Here is a 17,041-nt window from a genome sequence, read left to right as displayed (position 1 = left end):
GCGTACTCCACAACTTCGCTGCTTTTTCAGATCTAGCCTGATGTCGTGGCTGCTTCCTTCACTGTGGGTAAAACCGTCTGCCTCGATAAAGCCCAATGTTCTGCCCTGTAAATAAAACTCAGCCGCCCTCCCCTCCCAGACGGTGATAGTCGCTGGGCCCAGGGCTGCCACGTGGCCAGGGCTCCAGGATGTCTCTGCCATTCCCCTCTGCCCCTCCCCGGGTCTCTTCGACTAGTAATGAAAGACCCCTCTATTTTATTTAAAACCTTTCCAATCCCGTTTTTGAAGGAGCAGACGTACACTTTCGACAGTGGTGCTGTCCTACTCCGAAGGCCCGAAATGCAGGACCGAAAAGTCGTCGTCCGTGTAAGCCACGTAGCTGCTGGGCTCAGGCCACGGCCACAGACGGACCCCGGGACAAGCGGGGCTACTGCCACCACCCTGGGCCCCCGCCTGGCCCTGCTCCCCCTCCCGGGGGCCCGGGCTTTCCCGGGGGCTGGCTGCGCTGACCCAACTTCGTTTCTCTGCTTCCTCCCGAGCTCGCGCCGGGTTGTCACTGCACACCCTGACCACACGCGTGGGGATGGTCACCAGGCCTGCACCCTGACCCCAGTAGGAGCCTGTGCCCCACGGAGAATGAGCCTTCGAAGGACAGGTAGAAAGAGGACGTTACCTAAGGCGTTTGCTCACGGCGATGCCATGTGCCCTTCCGTGTCCTTGCACTACTCGATGCCACCCGTGGAAACCCTGTCCTGTGTCTCAGAGCCTCTCTGCGGGACGGCTCAGTGCTCAGAGGGTCCCAAATTACCAGGCTGCCTCCGTGTGAGCCAGCCCATGAACTTGGATTGGGACAAAACCTCTGTTCCCTATGAACCCCTGGAGTGTGCTCGGCATGGAAGTGAAGCGTGCGGGGACATGAAGGGTTTCAGAATTCTTAGGCCACCTGCTAACCAAGTGACACTTGTGTGTATGACTGAGGAAGGCAGCGGTGACCTTTCTAGCCGGACTTCCAGGTTTTAATCAGGTTTTCTCTGCAGAGCCCCAGAGCCTAAGCAGGCACCACAGCCCCGAGGGCAGCCACGCTGCACAGCACCTGGTCCCTGGCCTGGGCGGAGTCTGGTGCCGCCAGCCCGCAGCCGGGAGGGTGACCCTGGGGGCATCCCTGTGTGGCAGCTGCCGAGGCCCCAGCCCACCTCCAGCCCCCTCTCACACTACCAAAATTACAGGGCCCGGACTTAACAGGAAGGGTTACTTGCAGGCTGTAGAATTAAAACGAAACAAGACGACTTCCTTTGACTCAGACGGAGAAATGGGGCTGCGTTTCTCCATCGAAAGGAGGCCAAGCAAACACATGCTTTCTTGCCTCACACCCTCCCCACATGGGCTCTCTGAATCAAGGACTTCACACAGAACTCCGCAGGAGCCCACTCCTGTTATGAAGTGCATGCTCGGTCAAGGCCGTCCGTGATTAAGGGTAGGGTGCATTTCACCTAAATGTATGATTCGAAGACAGATGTGCACGCACGCACACTGTAATCTGTGCTCACCTTGACTCTGTGGGAAGGCTACACTTGTGCACTTGGTGAAAGTCACTGTCTCCTAAATGGGAGCCAAAGAATAAAACGATGACTAAGGCCGCCGTGGACACCAAAGGCAGGGCCCCCACAGACTCACTGCCAGCTTTCCCGAGTCTGTGGCTCGGCTCCGACGACAGAGCTCAGGCCCAGTCACAGGCCACCAGAAATTCTTACAGGCAGGGAGGAGGGGGAGAGTCGAGGTTGAAACTCAACCGGCTGTGGCAAAGCTGGAGTGGCAACAAAAATGTGGGGGAATTCTTCCCACAGCTCTTTCGAGACCTAGGAACGGGTGGGGGGTAAGCCCATGAAAACTGTGAGCCGAGGGGAGGGTGGGTGGTCCTGGTGCTGGAGAAGGAAGCAACCGCTTCCTCAAACGGTGATACATCCTGAGAGATGGGCCGCTGCCCGCTGCCCGCTGCCCACTGTATGTGTGCCTGACCCCTGACCCCGCTGCCCACCGAGCAAAGGTCCTGACCCCTGACCCCTCACCCTGCTGCCCACCGAGTAAGCGTCCTGACCCCACTGCCGTTCTGAGCTCCAAAGCAGAGCGGAGGGGCCCCTGGTGACCCGCTCCCAGTGGGCCTGCGGGTGTCTACTGCATGAACAGAGACATCTGAAAGAGGCACCAAACCAGGCAGTCTGAAAAAGCAATTTGTCGCTCAAAATACTGATTACTAAAAAGAAGTTCCGGCTAAAAGACCTTTCCTGTCCACCTCCCACGACTGATTTATACCAGAGGCGGAAGCGGTGTGGGGCCAGGACAGCCCCCTAAGCACAGGTGACACAGGCACGGGACGAAGGTCTCCAAACAAGACCTGCTCTGAGCTTTCTCCACATCCCGGCTCCAGCACCCGTCTTCGTACCTGAAATGCCTCTGAGTGACCTTCGGCAGTCACTCTTGGCCGCGCCCTGAGCTTGTGGCCGGGTGTCGGCCAGGTCCCACCCCTCGCCCTGGACCAAGACAATGGGCAGGCGAGGAGCTGCCAGCAGGCCATCAGGCCGTGGGAACAGAGCCAAAGTCCAAATCATTCACGTGAAAATTCCGGAGCATCTATTTCCAATTTCGGAATGAGAAATGCGATTTGGGGGCAGGGCACATTAAGAAAATGCTAAACCCGAGCTTCTTGGAGTAAATTAAGAGAAAAAAGGACAAACAATGAAAGTGTTAAACTCACTCCAGGGGCCAGTACCATGAACGCCAGAACTTGCTTACAACTCATTCACATTTCCAACCAGGAGGGGGACGCGCCGACCTGCTTTCAGACACCTGTGTGGCCTGTGTCCCCATGGAAACACGGGACGAACAACACCTAACAGGCGGCCACTTCCCGACCAACAACCGCTGGAGTGCGGTGTGGCTCTCCCTCAGCAGCAGGACCTCCCACCACCCCAACCCCCTGGTCCCCAGCACTGTGGGGCTGCCTGCGGCCCCTCCTGTTATCGGGGCTGTGGTGGGACTCTTCTGGCTATCGTCTTGGTCTGTGTTATTTCTAATGACCTTCAACCTATCCTTCAAAGCTCAGGGAAGTGCTTCCCTCCCCAAATTCACATCTGGCCCTGCCCCTCCCCCACGGGCACGCTTCCCAGGGGGTGTGACGCACCCTTCAGGCAGAGGGTGGCCCCGAGCGACTGGCCCCAAGCGACTGGCCCCAGGGCCTTACCCCACAGGGAAGTGGCAGAATCTGCAATAGTTTTAAGAGAAACTGGAAATCGGGATTTTTTTTTTCCTGGAAGCTGACAAATTTTAAAACATTGGCTCAACTTTTAAAATTTGGCTGGGTAAGCTGGACAAGACTGTGTGTGAAAACTGGCCCCGGGGAAGGCAGCTGGCTGGCCCTCCCTGACGCACTCAACTCAAAACCTCTGAACAAGCAGAGCCTTGGGTGGGGCCTGGGGGGGGGGGGATGTTCTCGAAGGGCGTGGCCCACAGGAGAACAGGGTCCCTTGGGCAGGGACTCCTTTGTGCCCTCCAAGACGTCAAGGTCACAGGGAAGCTCACAGCTCTAACGGCCAGTTAAAGGGCCCTCGGCTGTGCCCAGGACTCTGGCTCCAGTTCAAGGTTATGCAAATAAGGAGCACACGCCATCAACAGGTGAGCAAACACACTGCCATCCACATTCTTCCCTGGCTACTTCGCCCACGGTGTTTACGCTGTGCTTTGTACCCCGTGCGGGCTTCAGGCTCCGTGAAGCCTGTTCAAAACTGTGGAACCTCAGGAGACATATTTTTAAACAAAACAGTTTAGTTAGTTGAGAAACATAATCATCTGTTCTCTTTTCACACTTCTAATTCAGGGGATCGGGATTCTCACTCAGCAGTGAGACCTTGAAGTTCAGAGCCAGAAAGCCGGGCTGGGAAGACCTACACAGGCAGGTGGTCAGGTGCCGGGGGCTGGTCTCGGATCCCCCAGGTCGAGTCTGGGGCAGGCACGACTGGCATCCGAGCTATGCACCCTCCCCGGCCTGACCGGGAACAGAAGTCCCAGGCACGTGCATTCTGATTGCAAGCGTGTCACAGGGACAGGGCCCCCGCATTCGCACGCTCGGCCTGAAATGGAAACGCCTAGAAAGAACCGAGGAAGAGGCCCGCATTACCTCCTTCTGCTGCCGCTCCAGCTCCTTCATCCTGATCTCTCGGGCCTCGGCGCGGGCTGCTCGCTTCGCCGCCAGCCTGGCCTCTGCCTGAAACACAGGCGGAAATCACGTTAGAGGATGGACCAGTGGCCCCTTTCAAATACATGGTTAACAAAGATGCTGTTGAGAGAAAACCCTATTCAGAGGTTAACACACATACGGGACTGCAGCACAGGCTTGGAAGAGTTAAAAGGGCCAACGGTAGTAGCAGTTATAAGTCCTGATGATTGCTGCCACTGATGGAGCCCATGAAAGGCCGTGGGCACTATTCCATGGGCTTCAGGTACAGTATGCCATGGAGACTTGCAACCCCGCTATTAGGCAGATACTGTTACCAAACAGCTCTATTAGGTGGATACTGTTACCAACTAGTGCTATTAAGTAGATACTGTTATCATCCCCAGGTTATATATAGGGAACTAAGGCACAGAGAGGGTAAGTAACATGCCCAAGGTCACACAGCCCATAAGTGGCAGGGCTGGGCAGTCTGCCTTCCTCTGGAGCTACAACAGACTAATGCTCGAGGCAAAGCATTTGAGCAGGGCAGGGCCACTGGTCCCACCCTTCCCTTTACAGAGCAGGAAGTGGAGGCCTGGAGAGGCTGCCAGGCACATCCGAGGGCACAGGCCTGGGACTCTGCCCCCAATTTCCAGAGCTCCTTTCTAGTCCCCTCTGCTGCACCCTGCTGCCCTCAGCTTCCTCTTCCATACCTGCAGCACCGGGAAGCCCATCTTTTCTCTAGATATATATCTCTGCCTCTGTTTAACTATCTGCCAACTTGGCTGTTTTCCACATTCTGCATGAGAGCATTTAAAATGCTTGACCAGGGCCGACCCCACCCTTGAACCTGACACCTGGACGCTGCTTCACGCTGCGCCCATCTCGCACTCAGTCGCTATTTCAGGGAGGTGAGCGTGCCAGTGTCAGGGTTCAGGTTTTCTGGTGTCAAATTCCACCTTCTTTCCACTTAATTTTTTCGGGGATACACCCGTAATTCTCCCACCAGTTTTGCAGACTTTTTCAGATGTCTCCAGGTTCCCTGGATAACCTTGAACTGGGGCCAACGGAGACGGCCAGCAGGCTTCTGGTGTGGACAGTGGGCCAGCAAGCGGTGAGGTGCTTGGAGGTGACCCCCCAGGGGCTGGGACCCCTGCACCGCAGGCTGATGTCAGGACAGCGGGTCCCAGTGTCAGAGACATCTGTCACCCCGCCCTACACTGGCATTGAATTGCAAGTTCATCTGCTTTCTACATTCTAATCTGAGTTGAAACTGGCCCCCAGCTGATCTGTCCGTGGTTGGCCGGCTGTGCCCTCAGAAGGAATTCACTTTATAACTTGTTCATGTGGCTCCTTCGACAACCAAGCCCAGGTCCTTCCATGCAAGGTGTCAAAATCATGACGATGTGAGAACTTGGGCTCTTTGTGGCCGTTTTCAATTTTCTGGACAAGGTGTGAGAGGCAAAGCTGGAGGGGAGGGCAGGGGAAGGTTCGTCAGACCTTCATTGGCCACAGGGACTCCCTCCAGCCTCACGGGCGGGCAGCAGCCTCCCAGCAGCCTGCTGGCCCTGCGTCCCTGCCGGCGCCGACCTGCAGCCACAGCCCATCAGCTGGGTGGGGCCAGCTGGGGAAAGAGAAGGGTGCCAGGGGAAGAAGAAGGGGAGTGGGAATGTCAGAGAGGGGCAGAGGCTGCCAGAGGGCGACGGAGGGAGACAGCAGTGGGGCAGGAGGTTCCAGGGAGGCCGCGTGCTCCCCACAACCCACTCCCCTGAGTGTGGGCCCCACGGCATGACGGAAGCCACTCTTGTGACCGGGCTGCAGTCTATGGCAACGAGAAAGGCACCAACAGATAATGAAGGCCCCTTGTCGGCAGACTCGGCTGAGTGCATCACAAGACGGATTACTCTGGGCGGGCGCGAGCTCCGAAGACGACCCAGACTGCAACCGATGCGATCAAGTCGGCAAGTGAGCAGAGGATACACAACAGCAACGGCCCCCCATGGCAACACGCAAACAGGAGCTCATCCCGCCAACACGCCGTGTGAGGCCCTGCCCCGCCCTCCGCAGGCCTCGAGGCGCGACCAGAGGCCGGTGGGCCTCCAGCCAGCACTTCCACAGTGCAGGGCAGACCCATCACAGTGCGACAAGAGTGTGAAGCGTGAACTTGCATGCTTGGGCCCACAGTCAGTCAGAGGGGCTAAGAGTTTCCAAATGCTTACTGTCACTGTCTGGACTCTGTAGGGGACCGGCGCTCACCGGCTGCCACCAGCCCGGCCACACAAACTCGCAGAGCTGCCCAAGGCGGCCGGGAAGGACTTGCACAGTGCGGTCTGGGTCCCCGCACTTGGGATGCACACAAAGCAATTGGTGACCACGTACAAGTGGCAAGTGACATGGGGGTGGGGGGTGGAGGGGACTTCACCCAACCCTGGTGTCAGGAGGGCTTCCAGGAGGACAGGAGCCCAAGGCCAAACCCCGAGTGGCAGTGAGGACGGCCAGGCCAGGGAGGAGGGACGAGGCACGTGGCCCCGCAGGAAGTCCTGAGGGCTGAGGTCCAGGCCCGGTGCTCAGCTCCTGTGTCTGGACCCTTATCTTAAAGGCATGCGGAACCACGGAAGGGTTTTCAGCAGGAACACAGCGGGGCCTGATTTCTGACCTCTGTCTGGAATGCTGGTGCAGGAACAGGTAGGGAGGCAGCAGGAAGTCCAGCAAGTGCCAAGCGGCTGTATCCCAGTGGGCGAGCCCGGGAACACAAGTGGGTGGGGCTGGCTGGGCCGCCGCCGAGGATGACGCACAGCCGAGGGTGACGTAAGGCTGTGAGGCCACTGCAGGGGGTCAGGAGCTCCGAGTCCCAGGGACGCCCCTGTGGTCCCAGAAGCAGCCCTGCCGCCCAGCTACCACCTAGACACTCACACACAGAGCTCACTGACACCTGGACACACCTCCTGCCTGGAAGGCGCTGGCGGTTTGGGAGTCAGGGAGCCCCTCTGTGTTAGTTACCCCCTCCCCCAGCCTCACAGGAGATGAGAACAGATAGAGGGATGTAGATGGATTTATGGAATTTAGGGGACAAAGTATTGTATAGACTGCTCGGGGCTTCAGAAAGAAAGTTTGGAAACAAGACCATGGGCACTCCCTGACCGGAGTCAGTGAACCAGCTGTAGTTCCCACCCCAGTGTGCTCCCAGCCCCTTCTCGGACCTCAGGCTCTGGCCCCCAGGGCACAGCTCTGGAGGTCCGGGGCTACTCTCTCCCCCGCCTGCAGGGGCCACCCCGGGAGGCAGCTGCAAGCCCTCAGCCCGAGTCCCCTCAAGGGGCTCAGGAAGGGGTGGAGCACTGGGCACCGAGCCCTGCCTCCTCTGCCCAGTGCCGCCCACACTCTCCAACGTTGGAGGGTGAGATGATGACCTGAGTGGGGGAGGGAATGGGTTGCCAGGCTGTGGGCTGACAGCTGTTGGGGCTGCAGGTGGGACGTGGGGCTCTGGGGCTCTCTACACCAACGGTGTCACAGTGTCCTTCCCAGCAGAGGTGCATCACCCGGGATCTGTCAGAGACGCAGAAGCTGCAGCCTCCAGCAGACCCCCTCAGTCAGAGCCTGGGGGTGGGGCAGTCATCTGGGCTTCAGCACACCCACACCCCCGGGGTGGGGAGGGGGGCTGGCACTGCTCAAGTGTGGGGGCCTCTGCTTTCTGTCATCCCATCTACGTCTGGGTTGTTTGACAGTTTTCAAATAAACTGCAAACTTTTTTGAAGGAAGGAAGGAAGGGGGAGGGTGACAGCGGGTGGAGGGAGACAAGGGGGGGAAGGGAGGAAACGAAGGTGCCCGTGCTCACTCCCGCAAGAAGGTGGCCAGGGCTTGGTGGCTCTGACGGCCGCGCTGCTGTGTCCCACCCCCACTCCCACCCATTCTGATTCCTCCTGCAGGGTCAGCTGGAGTCCAGGGAGGGAGGCATTGAGAGGGCCCCCCCCCCTACACTGATGAGATCCAGGACCCCTGGCTTTCTCAGGACCGCCCACAATGTGGGAGGGGAACGCCGCTTACAGGGGACACACCTGCCTTCCAGTGACAGGGCCTGGCCCTCCCCTAAGGACCCTCCTGTCCTGGCCCCAATCCCGTCCACAGAGCCTTAGAGACCTGGGCAACCGGTGGGGAGGCAGAGACATCACTTAGTACTAAGCTGTCTCATTACACTGCTAAAAAGCTGAACCCCGCCTCCAAAGCTCCTCTTCTACATTTTGTTTGATAGCAGACAAAGTCAGCACTCCCACACGCAAGGCACCACAGAGGCTAAAAACACACAGAAGCCCAGGTCCCAGCCCCAGGGCCTCCTGACCTGGTGGCTTCAAACGGCTGGGCCCCCAGTGCCCAGCGGAGTCCAGGCTACAGGCACAGAGGCCCGCCACAGGGTGCATGGGCTGGCTAGGGAGACAGACCCTAATGGGGCCCTGCCCCCTGTGACCGGCCCTCCTGGGGCAACACAGACCTGGGCCGGTCCGGACAAAGGCTGCAGAGCTGTGTGGAGGAGCCGTGGCCACAGCAGCAGTCACTTCGGGGATGGGTCCCTGGGCAGTGCCAAGGGCTGGTGACCGGTAGTTCTGGACCCAGCCGCAGAGCGGAGGTGGCTTTCACAGGAGCAGAACACAAAGGCTTCCGGCTAAACAGGCAGACGCAGGCCTGTCCCACCAGGGACCCAACAGGCCTGCCCTGCACGCCAGGAATTCCGAAGATAACAGCTTCCGCCAAAGATAAGGGCTGCTGCTTTCCTCGGGGCCAGGAACTGGAACAGCCCGCTCTGGCTGTGGACTCAGGCCGAGCAGAACTAGAAAGAGACCAGGGCACCAGGAGAAACCCAAGCAGGCACACCCAGTCCCCAGCCAGCCGGCCGGGCTGCGTGTGGCTGCATCCAGACCTGCCTTCCCTCCTGCGGTGGGGGGTCTGCGCAGTAGGAGATGCTCCCCAGGGCGGGGTGGCCGCACACCTTCCCCAGCAGCCCGCGCCTCAATTCCACTGAGGTCTGTGTCCTTCCTGCGGTTCCTGCGCACTTACCCAGAGGGCCCACGTGGTGAGCCTCAGAGAACAGAACCATGATGGATGCCAGGGGCCCGAGTCCCAACTGCCTGGAGTGGATGGGGTGCGGCAGGAGGCACCCCGCACGCTTCAGGGTTCCTGGCTCTGCTTGTACTTGTCCTGAGATTCGGGGCTTCCCTGGGAGTGTGGAATTCCGCACCCTACGACACCCTACCCTGTAGTCGGAGAACCAGTTCTTTCTCTGCTATTAACGCTGCAGCTGCACCCAGGGGCTCCGGAGTTCTACCTGGGGCACGGGAGGGGCACGCAGGCCACTCCGCTCGACGGCCACTCTTCCGAAATGGGCTGAGATGCGCTCCCCCCTCCCACCCAGAGAAAGCCCTAGGGTCTGGAAAGGCACCGAGATGACAGCTCAGGAAGCCAGGTCCCGCCCTGCAGAGCCCAGGGCACACTCAGCCCACGGACCGCCTGTCGCGCTGGGCGCTGACATTCTCGGTGTCATTTAGGAGGGGACTGTCAGCGCACATTACAAATACCACCTGGGCCAACGGAGAGGCGACTGGGCCTCAGACACCCGCGAGGGACCCTGGGGATGGCCGCCTCCCTGGGGTGCTGCCTCAGAGGCCAAGAGAACAGGACGCCATGTGGGGCGGTGCAGGGACATGAGCATTTCGCAGCTGCACAGGACGGCGCGGCACGGCGGGAAGTTCCGGTGCTGACTGTACACGTTCGTTTTGGCCTCCGGGTGGAAAGACCGTGCAGAGCGGGGAAATGGCCGGATTTCTGCCAGGCCAGTGACGCGAGTGTAGTGCACAGCCTCCCGGGAGCCGCCGAGGGAGGCATTTCAAGCTCACTCGCGTAAGACGGTGGTTACCCAGCTGACGCCTGAGGTGGTGACGGAGAAACACGCAGGGACCTCCTTCCACATGTGAGTCTCTCCCGCGGTGACAAAGGGACACGGCTGGGACGGGGCGGCATCCCACCCGGAGCAGACAGCGCAGTGCATGGGGACCGTGAGGCTGGGCCAGAGTCCCTTCCCTGAGCCGCCTTTGCGACAGAAGTGGAGACGGCCACCGACTTTTGTTTTCTATGCAAACCCCCAGCCCCTCATATGCAGTAGATTCTACAAACAGTCCGCCATTCAAAGCAGCCCAGTGGGCTGGGCGGGGAGCAGCCTGTGATGCTGTGAGCGGGCACCGGCAGGCCGTCAGCTCCCAGCCGTGGCCCATGCTGCCCTCTGTGCCATGTGCCCACCATCCCCAGGTCCCTCGGCTGCCACCATGCACTTGACTGTTGTCACTAAGTCTCATCTTTCCAGACCCCTTGAGCAGGCAGTCACAGTAAGTTCCCCCAACGAGGGGGCCTCTCTTTAGGACCAAGACCATCATGTGGTCATCACAGGGACAACAGCTGTCCGTGGGGGGAGTGGCAGCTCTAGGAGAGCATTTTGGAAAGGCTGTGGGGGGGCCCGTTGGGAGGTGACAGTGATTGGAGGGGAGACTAATGGCATTTAGGGGCGAGGCGTGGCCTGCCAAAGACCCTGTGCTGAGACAGGCCTGAACAAGGAGGCGCCTTCGCACGGGCCCCTCGAGCAGACAGAAAAACCACGGACCATTTTCAGACTTGAGCACGGACTCCAGCTGACACAGGAACTCAGGATATGTCCCGCACGGTCCTAACGAGCCCTGGCTATCCCGGCAGGAAAGCAAGGGGAGAGTGTGCTTGGTTTGGCGCAGAGCTTTCCGGAGAGTTAGTCACGATTTCGGGACGTCAAGTCACCAGTGGCTGCACGCCGTGCTGTTCGGGCGCCAGGACCGCGCGTCTGCACCAGGCTGCGTTCTGGGCGGTGGTGCCGGGCTCAGGTTTGCGCGAGCATCCGACAACTGCGTTTGTCCTCTGGAACACCATTTAGGTATCGAAATTCCCACTCCAGTGTTGCAATTTCCTTCATTTTGTTTATTTTCAACGTTACAGTTAAACATTCTATCGACCTGATACCATGTACACGGGTAGATGTTAGGCCCACGAACTTCACGTCAGATTCATAATGAAGATGTTAAAAATGTGTTGCCACAAAATAAACAAGCCACCCTTCATCGATGTTACTGGGAGATTTGGAGGACGCAGTGTCAAAGACTAGAGTTTAACTGTTATTTAAAATGCTATGTTTCCCCCCAAATCAACTCAGATGATTAAAATGACCATGGAGTTTTGTGATAAGACAGCAGCCTTCAAAAAAGCCTTCGGCTCGCCGGGCTGGTCGTGACTGAGCCCTGGGTGCCCTGTCCTCTGCTCCTGGGGGACCTCACGGAACAGCCCAAAAAGCCGTGGATGCCACCTCTGTCTAGGCCGCACCTCTCGGCTTGGCCCTGAGTTTCCGCAGAGGGCGACTGTCCAGAGGGGGTCTCAAGACCTCGCCCCCAGTCTTGGCCCTACCGCTAACCGTGACGTGAGCTCGGGAGACCGCATCCCTCCTGAACATCGGCCCTCATTCCAGGGGGTGGGGGTGGGGGCCGGCCCCCGGGACCGCCAGGGGCTGACGCACTGTCCCCACACCAGGCGGCAAGGGCCCGCGTGCTGAGTCAGCCAGCCTCTCTCCTGATGTAGTTTTCAGAATAATAAACGCCTTCCAAGTACCCTGCATACCAAAATAACCAACTTGTGTTCCCCAGGGACAAAATTACTCACGTTACCTTATGGAGCCAATGCCTTTAGAACATTTACCTGCTCGAACTTCACCGCACAATCCTGCCGGTGAATAAATCAGCCTCCATGCAAATAAATTCCTCCTCTGGCTGTTACTACATTTTACATTTTCTCCTGAGAGGAGTGAATGGCCACATTTCCTTCAACAGTCTCAACACGCTGGAACCCCCAACAAAAGCGTGATGGCCACCTGCAACCGTGCATGTGGCTGACAAGTGACAGCGGCCTGGCGCACCTGAGAGGCTCACCTGGGGACATGTCTCCTGCAGCCAACGCATCCGGGCTCCACTCCCTTCGCTTTCCCGCCTCCACTCAGGGTCGCCCCGCAGGCCCCACCAGAGCGTTGCCGAGGCTCCTTCTGAGAGTCAGGCTGGCTCTGCGGCAGCACCTCGCGTTCCCGTGTTGGGCAGGACACAACTGCAGGACACGGCTACTGGCCTCCTTCCCTGTGTCCGTGTGACAGCCCTGCAACTGGCCAGGGGACACTCGGACGCTGTCTGTTCTCCCCTCCAGGGGCCTGTCTGTCTGGGAGGCGTGGGGCAGGGGCTCCACAGCACAGGGGACAAGGCTCAGCTGCCCGGGGTCCCCATGTCGCCTGACGCTGGCCGACAGGACAAATCAAGCAGGTACACAAAATGGGAAAAAGAGAAGCGTCTGCAGCTCTCCCGTTGCTGGTACTCTCTTCCTTATTTAGAAAACTTGAGTCCTTTGAGTGTTCTTTCGTTTTGAAAAGTTTTGAAAACTACCAGAAATAGAAATGAGACATTTATAAAATGACCACTGTTCGAGAGGCACTCAGGGGCAACGCCTTGCGTCTGAAGAGGCTGCCCTAATGAACCAAAACTGGGCTGTGAGGCCCGGGGCTGCAAGGAGAGGAGCTTCCGACAGCAACTTCCTGTTCCCGGAGCACTGCCACCGTGGGGACAGTTTGTCACTGCCGGCTCAGAGTCCTAGGGCCCCACAGCCTGCTGGCTGTGTGCACTTGGGGAAGTCCCCGACCCTTCTGAGCCTCAGTTTCCTCTTTATCTGTAAGTGGAGGTAACCGAGCCCTCATGAGATGGGGTGACGGCCAGCGTTGGGGAAGACGCCCACAGGAAACTCTGAAGAGGCTGACACGGGGTGGGGCGCTGGGTGACGGGAAACGCTACCCACTGTCACCAGTGCTACAGCAGTGTGGACTCAGCTCAGGACGTGCAGGGAGAGGTCAGAGCAGAGGTGGGGACAGCCCACTCCTCATTCCTCACCCCCGCCCCAGGGCCACAGGCCCACATGCCACAGACAAGAAAAAAGGCTGAGGCTGCTTTCACCAGCTCTATCACACAAACGTGAGAATGAAACATTTTGGCTAAAATTAAAAGGAAATGCTCATCACAGTAACTGAAGATAAATTATGTCTTTGCTACAAAGTAGTTGTTCTTTAAATTCAAAGCAAAACTGCTTTAAAGTTACCAAGTCTCCTCGTTAAGGGGAGAACCACGCCAAGCTCTGTCCAGTCAGCCCATGAATGAGCGAGCTGTGGGCTCCTGTTTGTTTGCTTGCTTCTGGTGCCTGTGTTGAAGTGTGGCTGGGGGTCGGGGCTAGTCAAAATAACGCTTTCACTTAGGAGAAAGAAGTTAATTCACTTAAGTTTATCTGGGTAGTTGGAATAATGAAAGTCTCAGTAAATTCAGTCCATGAAAATAAGCTTCTTTATTCCAGAAAGCAAACTAAACTTTGGGAGGCTCGGAGTTAGAACTGTGGGGTAATAAAAAGCGCTCTCCCGCCGAGCCCTCGTGGACCTGACAGCTGCGCGAACCGGGGTGCTCTCCACAACAGGTCAGTAACGCACACTTTCTGGGCTCTGGGCCTCCAGCTCCTAACTGTGGACGGAGATTTTGGAAGCTCTGGCACATGAGTAACTAACTAGTCATCGTGCTTCCTCCGCTGAGTCACACGGCCCGATTTCTCAGGGATAAGGCATGCCTCTTGAACATTGCCTTTTCAGGAGCAAACACGGGGCACCAATGTTGCGCCTCGTGGTTCTGCAGAAACGAGATAAGGCCTCACTCTAATAGGTAATAAAAACTCCAATCAACTTCGAGAGAAAAGAACTCTGCACTTATAAATAGCTCGATTTCCTGTGCTCAGCGTAAGTGGCAGTTTAGGCTACAGGGGCTTAAAAAAATGTTGCTAAGGAGGCTTCCGCTCTGTGACATTGGCTCAGGCCAAACAGAAACTGACTGTAAAGAAAAAGGGAAATGCAGCCTTATCTCCGCCCTGGCGGGGCACTCTTAACAGGGGGCGAAAACACCTCCCTCAGTGTTCTGTATCTGCGCTGCCTCAAGGAATGACCGATCTGAAACCAGCCATGTGACCCCAGGGCTCCACATCTCCAGCGGTGCATCCTGCGGGCAGGGCCAGCCGCCTGAGCCCCACCTTCGTCCACACCTTTGCCTGCGTGCTGAGACCGAGGACCTTGGCTCAGGGACGGACCTGAGCTGGGACCTGGAGACCGGGCTGGCGCCCTACTGGGCCCGCCTCTCGGAAGGACAGGGCTGGTGTGTGTCAGTTCACGCCAGTCAGTGTGTGGAAAGTAACCACAGGTGACACAACCCATGTCACACGAGGGAAGTTACAAAAGTTAGATAAACGTGTGGTTTCTACACTGTCCTCCCCAACAGCTCTGGGGCTGCCGCTGAGGGCCATGGGAGGGGCCTGGGCTTCTGCCCTGATCCCGCTTTCCGGCCTCCCTAGGCAAGGCCAGCCCCAGCTCTCCTCTGGCACTGATGTGGCCCCCAGCCCTCCACCCTCACGGGAGATGCCTGTTTCCAGGACAACGGAGTCACTTCAAGCAGAACACAAGTGGCACAGACCAGTGTGAAATGCCCAGTGGTCGCCCTGCATTGCCCAGGGTGGCCACGGGGTGACGCCCCTCCAAGGCACCCCACCTCCATCTGTGCCCCCCGCTGGCTACTGAGCATGCTTCCTTCCGAGGACACCACTCCCCTCATGACACAGGGGCCGGCTTAACTTCTGCTCCCGCTTTCACTCCAAAAGAGGTTTCCTTATTAGTAAAATAAAAAGCCTCCTACAGGTTCACAATTTCATTCTGGAAATCCTGGGACCCAATATGTTTCAGAATTCAACAGCTTCGTGTTTGAGAAAGGTGCTAAGGTGCAGCCCCATGCACCCTGTAACAGCCCACTTCAAGTCCTGGAGCAGGGCCGCAGGGAGTGTGAGAGGAAGCGCACTGAGGAGAGCAGCCTCCGCCCGCCAGGGCCAGCCTCGCTGCCCCATGAATACTGCCACAAACTCACCACAGACACGCGTGCGCACACACACACAAGCAACAACTTTTGGGTTTTAGAGCTTCCTGGGTCCTGGAATTGGTAGGGCAGCAATTTGAACCTTTTCCGTCTCAGGGCACACATAAACCAATCACTAAAATTCTGCGGCACGCCAAAAACAGACACGATATTTTTTGCTGACAAAAAAGTAAGTATAGTTTTGATTCATTCACACCAGACGGCCACTGTTGTGTTGGCTGATGTCATGTTTTTATTTGACAGTCTAAGGGAAAAGGGGCCGGTGCCCCTGACCAAGCAGTCAGGTTCCTCATGTTGCGAAAATTCTTGTGCGCATGGGTGGGGATCGCTGGATTAGGGGGTGGGGGGCCAGTGCTGATGGCGGGCCGTCTCGATCAGAACCCGGTCCAGACTGCCCTCTCCTCTAACTCCACGACGCACGCACGCCCATCAGACCCAATCCAAGGGTTAAGTGAAGGGTTCCGGAGACCTCACAGCCGCTGCCTGGGAGCCAGGTGTTGTTTCTACTCTTCCCTCTGAAGGACAGTTCCCTCCCTTCCTCACGGCCTTCTTCTCCTTTGCGTGGGCTTTCCTTCTTCAGAAAGTCCCTGCCCAGAGTTCCTTCCTCGAGCTGAGCTCAGTCTTGCCCAGGATTGGCGTGGCCCTGCCCTGGCCATCCAAGGTGGCTCCTGGGGAACACAGACCTCCCTCTGCAGCCCTCTGCCCCGGGGTGACCCAGGATCTCTCTACAGGCTCCCAGGCCCCTGGAAACAAGAATGGCTCCGAAGGTCCGGCCCCCAGCTGGAGGCGAGGTCTTACAGGCAGCACACCAGCATGGGCGGTAAAATCCCGCCCTGCAACCCCGGGAGGTGACTTTCAAGTGGGAGCTCATCACAGCCCATTTCTCTCCCTCTGTGGTGTTTATCTACTGCTAAGCTCCTCCAAGGTCAGGCAGTCTCTTCCTTTGGAGTCTCCCCAGACACCCAGCAGGTGATCACTAATTCCAACCTGGTGAAGGAGTGATAGTTTTAGTAGTGACCACTTTTATCGACTTCCCACGAAGGCCCAGTGACGTGGAAACCAGGGTGTCTGCAGTACTCGCTTCACAGAATGCTTCTTTTCCCAAGTGCGCCTTTTCGCTTTGAACATTGGCACTGATCAACCACAAGCCGCATGACAACGGGCAATGGCGAAGCCCCCCACCCCCTGCCCAGCTGTAACCAAACTACCCCATGCCCACAGGTGTCAAGCCGGATAGCTGTGACACCCTGCGGGACCCTGTCCAAACCCAGACGGCCCCAGGAGACCCGCCGAAGTCTACTTGGAGACTGGGGTGCTGGGGGCGGTGGGGAGGTCGGCTGAGTCCCCAGAGGTCGGAAGGCCCAGCGCAGGGGCAGCGCTCTGAACCCCGGGCCCAACGCCGCCGGCCGCAGGCTGAGGGCCTGGCTCCGCGCACCGGCTGCTGCTAGGCGCTGTCCTTTGTCAGACTCCAAACTAATAGCTCCCTCTAGGCTCTCGACAGCGCGCAGGTCGCAGGCCTCAGGGCCCGGTCACCCAGCTGGGCAGAGCCGGTCCCAGGCAGAGGCGAGCGGCCCTGGTCCTTTCCGCCCCGGGAGGGGCGGCGTCCAGTGACACCTGCCTTCCGCGCAGGGGGTCCGCGCGCGCGGAGCCGCGAACGGAGCAGAGGGCAGGGCCCCTCCCAGCCGCACATCCTCGCGTGGGGACGCTCACTCCAGGGGGGCCCCGGCCAGGTGGCGCGCGCCCCACACCGCACCGGGCACGGACGCCTGCGGCCGAAGGCGCCCGCTGCCCTGGA

The 17,041-nt window shown here is 58.4% G+C and overlaps 1 protein-coding gene across 22 annotated transcripts in view; it reads right to left on the bottom strand.

The window, feature by feature from the left end:
- LRRFIP1 (LRR binding FLII interacting protein 1) overlaps positions 1-17,041 on the bottom strand; it is a 111,497-nt gene that overhangs the window by 55,543 nt on the left and 38,913 nt on the right. For 21 of the 22 annotated variants that reach the window (XM_053919274.2, XM_053919276.2, XM_053919277.2 and 18 more), the window contains exon 2: positions 4,172-4,258. In XM_053919274.2, the coding sequence (XP_053775249.1) occupies positions 4,172-4,258 (87 nt within the window). Of the gene's footprint in view, positions 1-4,171; positions 4,259-8,690; positions 8,797-17,041 lie in introns of those variants that run through there. The other variant, XM_053919272.2, reaches the window with a different exon arrangement.

The sequence above is a fragment of the Desmodus rotundus genome, chromosome 2 (assembly GCF_022682495.2).
Source record: "Desmodus rotundus isolate HL8 chromosome 2, HLdesRot8A.1, whole genome shotgun sequence".
NCBI lineage: Eukaryota > Metazoa > Chordata > Mammalia > Chiroptera > Phyllostomidae > Desmodus > Desmodus rotundus.
The sequence above is the reverse complement of the archived record's forward strand: the minus strand, read 5'-3'. Positions and strand labels throughout refer to the sequence as shown.